The 8,969-nt window shown below is 26.7% G+C and overlaps 1 protein-coding gene across 1 annotated transcript in view; it reads left to right on the top strand.

Moving 5' to 3' along the window:
- LOC111628641 (UPF0577 protein KIAA1324-like) overlaps window positions 1-7,884 on the top strand; it is a gene marked incomplete at its 5' end in the record, with an annotated part of 61,584 nt that extends 53,700 nt beyond the window's left edge. The window contains 3 exons of the mRNA XM_023372472.1: window positions 1,563-1,774; window positions 5,912-6,092; window positions 7,824-7,884. Coding sequence (XP_023228240.1) covers window positions 1,563-1,774; window positions 5,912-6,092; window positions 7,824-7,883 — 453 coding nt within the window. The remainder of the gene's footprint in view (window positions 1-1,562; window positions 1,775-5,911; window positions 6,093-7,823) is intronic.
- Between the last annotated feature and the right edge of the window lie 1,085 nt (window positions 7,885-8,969).

Consider the following 8,969-nt stretch of genomic DNA (forward strand, 5'->3'; position numbering starts at 1 on the left):
GGCTACTCAAATATTTTACGTTTTTGATACTAAATTAACTTCTGAAGTATAATTTTTTATTGTTTTTATATTTTTCAATATATTTATTTTGTTCGTACAAAATAAAAAAATAATTTTTAATGATACAATAGTCTTCGTTAGGCTTAACATCGATGAAAATTCAACGCGAAGTGACACACAATGGAGAAAAATTTCAACACGGGATAAATTAATATATTTTTTCGTACATAATTGGTTATCCGAACAACCTCAGTCTCCAATTGATTCGGATAAACGACGCTCTACTGTATATCAAAAAATCTTATTTTAAAGGAAGTTATGATATGCAGAGTAGTATACATTATCTGTTATACATTGTACTTATACTTTTTATCATAAAATATTTTGCATTTTTATTTAGTAAAAACTATTTTTCTCTTTTCCAAATCTCTTTTGATATATCTTAGTAGTTTAAGTAATGTGTTCCCACTAAGGTGTGATTGTATTGACACTGATTATTGATGGACTGTTCACTCTATTAGTTAAGATCACTATAGTATAAGATCACTGCAGTTTATAATAATAATTTATATAAACAAAATTATTTTTTACATAATGATTAAACAACTTTGAAAAAGAAGATAGTAACCAACTTCTTGGATTGCCATTGTATTCCATAATATATCAAAGATTGAAGTTTGATATATAGTGTATAATGTATTTCACTTATTTGAGATTTCAGATTTTTTATAACCTGTTCAACTTCTCTTTTTCGATTAGTATTTTGTTTCTCTGTAGGAAGTCTGCTTCTATTCAAATATTCCATGTCATTGAACCAATGTTGCTTTATCATATTAGATACTATTCTCATTTTAATTTTTTTAATTAATATGATAATGTTTTTTTTATGTTTCTATTATGGAAAAATGAAAATTTAAAAAGTAAATAAAAAAGAGAATTAAAAATATTAATTATATTTATGCAAAATTGTACAAATGTAATTAATTCCATATGTTCATTAACTTCTCAGAAATATGTTGTTCTTCAGATAATTCCTAAATCTCTGTAATCTTGGAAATGAGATGACAATTTCAAACTATAAGAATATCTGATGTAAGAAGGGTAAATTTCATAGCATTTCATCACTTTTATGCAATAACTTTAATGTAAATATTTAATTCATTAATTAATAAAATTTGTAAATGTATTTTTTAGAACTTTTTTTTTTACATGGATTATATGAATTTAACTTTTTACATTAGATTATTTCATGAAGCAGTTTTTGAATTTTTTATTTGCTACTAATTTAATAAAAATTGTGAACTATTTATAATTCAAAACTTAAATAATACAAAAGTAAATTATTGTTCTAATGATGAAAAAGAAAGAAAATTCTAAATAAATATTGGATGTAAATATGTTCATTCTAATTTTAGGATCAAATATTTTGTAAAAAAAACATATATATTTAAGTAAACACAAAATTTATCATATTTAATACTTTAACTATTCATTTATGATAAATTATTAATTTAATGTTTCCTGAACTAATTTAATTAATAGCCATTGAAATATCTTTGAAGGTTGTAAAAGGAGAGTGCATACATGGAGTTCAAACTTTCCATTACATATCACCAATGGGTTGCATTCCTCCAAATGCTGATGATAAACCACTTACTCGCACACAGCCTTGCTCTGCTATTCCTCAGGAATTACAGATTGTTATTGGTGCAAGTGTAGCTTTAGGACTTCTGTTGTTTACAATGGTTCTCTATTTTTGGAAGAAAAATCGAAAGTAAGTCAATGTTTTAAACAGTATTATATCTTATATGTGCCAAAAATAAAATTATGTTGTTTGATCTGTAATATTGAAATAAATTATTATGAAGTAAATTTTAGATATACTTATAAAATATTGTAAATTGTGTGAGGCCATTAATCCACTACATTGCTAATGAGTTCCATTTCACAATAACATCATATATTAGCGCATGCTCTTTGTACCAGCAAAGCACATATCTGTTTGGGTGGCACATTTTCAAGAATGGAATTCTGAAAAAACAGTTCTACAAAAAGTAAATTACAAATGAAATTTTAAAAAGCTGGCTTTTAAAATGCTGTTTTGTATTTAAATTAAATAAATAAATAAATTGGAGTTTTCTGAGTGAATTTTTAAAAATATGGAATGTCAACAACTTTGTTTTGAATAGCAAAAACCTAGGGTTGATCCTGTATAGAAACAGAATATTGAGATGATATAAAACTTATGATTCTTTTTGTATAACACAGTCATATTTCATTTATTATTTTTATTAATTTTCAGTGACAGAATATTCAAAGTAAATTTTTTTCATACAAATATTTTAATTTTCTTTCTCTATAATCTACAGATTATGTTAAAAAACTTTCACTTTGATGGTGTGGATTATAGATTACTGCATTTAATCTATGGCAATTTTTCTGCAACATCAAAAAATTTCTCTAAACTAATTTTACTTTTTTTACCTTCCTGTCAAATGGACACAAAAGATAAAGATGCCAAAAATGGACCCATTCACTTCTGCTTGTGAATGGAATATAGTTTATCAAGAGCCTACGGCAAATGAATAAAACATATCTAGTTTAATCTTTGTTTAAAATACATTTNATCCGTAGAAATCACAGGGGATGTTACACAAAGAACAGTTACTCATAGATTCAGTCATTCTACGACAAGCACACAAACAACACAGAAACATACACAAGGCATATATAGATTACAGAAAAGCATTCGACAGTGTTCCACACAGTTGGCTGCTACATATTCTACACATGTACAAAATTCATCCATCACTCATTGCATTCTTCCAAAATACTATGCAGCACTGGAGAACAACACTGCATCTCAGGATTAGTAACACTTCCATACAAACAAACGAAATATTCATTAAGCGAGGAATTTTTCAAGGAGATTCCTTGAGTCCTCNTTTTTTAGAACTTTTTTTTTTACATGGATTATATGAATTTAACTTTTTACATTAGATTATTTCATGAAGCAGTTTTTGAATTTTTTATTTGCTACTAATTTAATAAAAATTGTGAACTATTTATAATTCAAAACTTAAATAATACAAAAGTAAATTATTGTTCTAATGATGAAAAAGAAAGAAAATTCTAAATAAATATTGGATGTAAATATGTTCATTCTAATTTTAGGATCAAATATTTTGTAAAAAAAACATATATATTTAAGTAAACACAAAATTTATCATATTTAATACTTTAACTATTCATTTATGATAAATTATTAATTTAATGTTTCCTGAACTAATTTAATTAATAGCCATTGAAATATCTTTGAAGGTTGTAAAAGGAGAGTGCATACATGGAGTTCAAACTTTCCATTACATATCACCAATGGGTTGCATTCCTCCAAATGCTGATGATAAACCACTTACTCGCACACAGCCTTGCTCTGCTATTCCTCAGGAATTACAGATTGTTATTGGTGCAAGTGTAGCTTTAGGACTTCTGTTGTTTACAATGGTTCTCTATTTTTGGAAGAAAAATCGAAAGTAAGTCAATGTTTTAAACAGTATTATATCTTATATGTGCCAAAAATAAAATTATGTTGTTTGATCTGTAATATTGAAATAAATTATTATGAAGTAAATTTTAGATATACTTATAAAATATTGTAAATTGTGTGAGGCCATTAATCCACTACATTGCTAATGAGTTCCATTTCACAATAACATCATATATTAGCGCATGCTCTTTGTACCAGCAAAGCACATATCTGTTTGGGTGGCACATTTTCAAGAATGGAATTCTGAAAAAACAGTTCTACAAAAAGTAAATTACAAATGAAATTTTAAAAAGCTGGCTTTTAAAATGCTGTTTTGTATTTAAATTAAATAAATAAATAAATTGGAGTTTTCTGAGTGAATTTTTAAAAATATGGAATGTCAACAACTTTGTTTTGAATAGCAAAAACCTAGGGTTGATCCTGTATAGAAACAGAATATTGAGATGATATAAAACTTATGATTCTTTTTGTATAACACAGTCATATTTCATTTATTATTTTTATTAATATTCAGTGACAGAATATTCAAAGTAAATTTTTTTCATACAAATATTTTAATTTTCTTTCTCTATAATCTACAGATTATGTTAAAAAACTTTCACTTTGATGGTGTGGATTATAGATTACTGCATTTAATCTATGGCAATTTTTCTGCAACATCAAAAAATTTCTCTAAACTAATTTTACTTTTTTTACCTTCCTGTCAAATGGACACAAAAGATAAAGATGCCAAAAATGGACCCATTCACTTCTGCTTGTGAATGGAATATAGTTTATCAAGAGCCTACGGCAAATGAATAAAACATATCTAGTTTAATCTTTGTTTAAAATACATTTTAAACAAAGCTTAAGATATTGTAACTTATGTGGTATTCGTGTGATTGAAGCAGTACGATCCACGAATGAAACGTACAGAAAGGAACCTACGACAGTTACAATTATAAACACTCTCGTTTATTCAATACGAACAGGTTCGATTTCATCAGGAATCCCAACTGTTTTGCGATTTAATTTTACAATGTGAGGGGTATCAACAGGAATCTTTCCAGTTTTACAATAAATCACAGTACGAAATCTTACCGGCGCGTAACAATTAATATTCTATAGTCGCATAACTAAAATCTAACTTAATCCTAACTTAAGGCTAACTTAATACTAGGGAAATGACAAGGAAGATAGGACAGCAGGAAGGTAGAAGAAAAGAAGAGATAACTTCACCCGGGCCTTTCTTATGTTCTGGTGTCTTTGCGCTTTGGGTAGGACTGTCTCAACGACGGTGGCTCTTGCTTCCACTATGTTCTTAAACATGTCAGTTGTCGGGTCTCTAATCCTGAAGATTCCGATTTATCTGGAGGTGTACGCAAGCCCTAAGACCTGATCATGGATCCTCCTCACTCCGTCACTCAATTCTCGGAAGAACTTCCTTTGTTCTTCGCTACGAAGTCACGTTCAGGTGTCCCTTCGACACATCTCGCTCTCCTCGTGTCTCGTCGATGACTTCCTTTTTCCCTTCTAGCGTTTATTGTTCTCCTTTTGTTCTCAGCACGACTAATCCTACCCACTATTATTCTTTCCGGTTCTAAGAACGGCTAATCTCACCCAAAGGCTATAACAGTCATTTGGAAGGTTCTAGAAGGAACAGACAAAGGAAATAGAAGAAATAGGGAAAGAGAAAGATTGGAATTATACTATATACAATTAAGATGCATATGTATATATGGCCGACGGCCACACTTAGTTAATGATTAATAGTATCTGATACCTTGACTGAAAATCTTCATATGACAAGACTCACTTCATGAAAATACTAGGAATATAACCATGTTTGAAGAACTCAAAAATCATAAACAAAACTAACTACTGTAGAGCTGTTTGGATTATAATTCTAACCTCAGATTTATAATAAAGTTAGAGTAAATTAATAATAAATTAAATAAATAAAAATTAATAAAAAAAATAAAATTTATTCCAAACAAAGATTATGAGAGTATTACAATCTTTGTGTGGAATAAACTATTACTTGGCAAATGTTCAGAAATGTCAATTTAAATTGCTTTCTTGGGAAAATTTTCAAAACTTCTAGTACTTTCAAGTTATATCCCTATATTCAAAACTCAACTAAGAAATAAAAGTTGAAGAGAGAATGACAGATTTTCATGAACCAATCTGAGAAAGAAAATTGGATTTTTATGTTTGAGAAAGCTTCCTTAACTAGTTTGTTTTCAGAAATTGTACCATTTATTGTTAAATTTATGTAATTTTACAAAAGCTTTAATGTTTGTAAACTATTAAAATGTTGTAAATATTAACTGTAACAGTAATAAATATGAAATAGATTCTAAATGAAAGTTATTTTTTTTACAGACTTGAATATAAATACATGAAATTAGTTCAGTCAAGTTCTTCTAAAGATGGAGAATTACCTACTGCAGAGAGTTGTGCAATTGAAGATGATGAAGAAGATCATTTTGAAAGTATGACATTTAATGAGAAGGGGAGAGGTATTTTTGGAAAATTTCGTACTATTCGAATAGGAAACGATAAAGTAAGTGCTATAATAATAACTTATTTATTTTTAACAGAAAATTTATAAATAAAGCAATAAGAATAACACTTTACCAAGTAATATAATCCATAGTTTAAAAAACACATAATTTGTTGTAAACAAAAGTAACTGATAAAAATATTAAACTGTAATAAAACCTTACATACACTCAATGTCTGCAACAGAATTATTGTATTAGAAATAGCATTGCTTTAAATGGTAACTGGTTGCAGAGATTATGATAAAATTTTCTGCATATCTAATGAAAGATGAAAATTTTTTACTATATTTTGTCTCAAAGGACAGATATTAATATAATCCATAAATAAAGTAATATAATCCATGTATGCCATTCAGAGGGATCCTACCTTTCTCTTACTGTCTATCTCCTCTCCCTCCTCTTTCCCCTCCCCTTTCCTTTACCCTCTTTTTTGCCAGCTAAACACCTCATGTACGGCCGAAGTCTTTCTTGTATGTATGTATGATTCTCTGAAGTGTGTATTTGTAGTAATTTGTAGGCAAACTTTTGATGTATTATGTATGCTATTTGGTCATGTTGATGTAAGTATATAATCAGTTTGTATTAAAAGCTTGCAACCTGATGTGATATGTTATATAGTCTCATACATGATATGGCATTTCCTACAAGTGTCATCTTTAAGTGTTTGTTTTTTAAAATGTGTTTTCTGTAGTGTTTTGTGTTTATGATCTGGTCTTCTATGCCAATTAATAATCTTTGTCTTTTCAAAGAAGCATCCCTAAGTCAGTTAGCAGTTAGACATAGTTCTATCAACACTATCCTGGCTACTATAGAGTTTATTCTGAGCCCAAGTCTGTCTGACTTAGAAGATTTCCTTTTATTTTTCATTTACTTATTTTATAATTGTATCTACAATAAAGTTATAATAAAAAAGCATTTTAATGTTAAATTAATTAATGATCCCTTCTAAAATGCATACTAGTAATGCCATGCTTTTAATAGCTGCTGTACAGATGAGTTATGTAAAGATTTAAATTTTGTTCTAATGATTTTCTGTGAGGTATATACTGTTACAGGTTATCTGCATGAAATTATGGTGATCTTTGAAAATAGTTAACTATGTATAAGCAACATAACTTGTTGAAAATAATAGATTTTTAACTTTTATACAAATGAAAGTCAATAATTATAATATATTTATTATTATAGAGTTTACTGTTAAATTCAATTATTATAACAATATGAAGTGAAGCTAAAATATAACATAAACAGATCTATTTTTGTTTTGTTGTAATCAGTTAACTTTGATTTATGTCAAGAAACACAATTCAATCAAATGTTGCAATCTCTTTTGGAAAAAAACTTGTCATTTCTACACCACAATGAGTTTTTAACAAAAAGAATGATAACAGTATTTTATATACTGTTACATTATAGTATGTACCTTTTGGCTCCATTATTATTTTTTTATTCTTAAACACTAAAATTCATTTCAAAAGGAAATGATTTGAAGACATAGCAAACAATTAAAAGAGCACAATGCAGCAATTAAAAACAGTATTTTGAAGAGGACAAAAGTCAAATTTGTTGTTTAAAAGAATAAATTATTTTATTTCATTTTAGCCATAATTTTTAAGATTATAAGTATTGAGATATTTGATGCTTATCATTTGTACTTTAATAGTTATTAATAAAAAATGACACAATTTCTTCAGAATTTTTTATTGATAATAAAATATTTTTTTATATAGGAAGGAACAGGAATAAAGTATGAAACTATCCATTTAACAAGGAAAGAAACACTTTCGTAATCATAAATTTGATTTTCTTTTGAATGCATCTGAAATGTGCCTATAAGCTGAGTCCACTATTATTACTTCCAATGTTATGAATATAAGATCTATTCTATTTTGAAAGATATTATGCTATATATAATGTTACATATTTCTGTTGATACAAAATTTACAATTGGGTTAAGCAATCTTTGAAATAACAGTTTGAATAACACAATTGTTATACAATTTTTTTGTTTAAATATATTTTATTACTGTATTTTGTTCACATTATAATTAAAAATCCAAAAGAAAAAAATAAATATAAATTTGTTTTTATACTGTTATCATGAAAAAAAGGAATAATTATGATAAAAAGCCAATGTATTCTTACAGACAGAAAGAATTACTAAAAGATCAAATGTATAATGTTTTTAGATTATAAAACATTAGGTATTTGAGCCTTCAGTGATTGTCAGTTTTGTTTACAAGATAATTTGGGAAAGGGAAGAAGTTAATAATCTATTCATTAAATTTTTTAAAATTTTATTATTATTATTATTGAAGAAGAATGAAAAATTTTGCTCACAGGAAATTATGTAATTGCCATATTTGTTCAGAAATATATTACTTTAGATGCATTTAATCTGATGTGGTTGAACAAATTCTATAAGTTTTAAGAATTTATATTCCATAGTACCAGTATTTGTACAGTGTTGTTATATATATATACATATATATAATGTATTTTTCATCTGTGATTTACATACAATGTATATTTAGTTTTATGAGTATCAGAAAATTAAAAATTGTGAAGATACCATGATGCTGCTCATGAATATCATGTTAAATTAATTATAAAATATTGCAGTATACAGACACAATATAATTTATTAAATGGTCACTTGTTTCTGTTAATGTATTTTATCACTTATAACTTTCAAATTTTTAGATGATATTTTTTTGTTTTATATTAAGTAAACTGTTAATTTTTCTTTTTATAAATTACAAATAATTTTTTATGATTTAAAAGATTTTACAATATGATTTACTTTTAAAATATTTACATCTTACATTCTTATAATTTAAATTCTTTAGTGTTTAAATAAAAAGATCAAAAATTAA

This window comes from Centruroides sculpturatus, unplaced genomic scaffold (assembly GCF_000671375.1).
Source record: "Centruroides sculpturatus isolate CEXI.00-Female unplaced genomic scaffold, Cexi_2.0 scaffold419, whole genome shotgun sequence".
Classification (NCBI taxonomy): Eukaryota; Metazoa; Arthropoda; class Arachnida; order Scorpiones; family Buthidae; genus Centruroides; species Centruroides sculpturatus.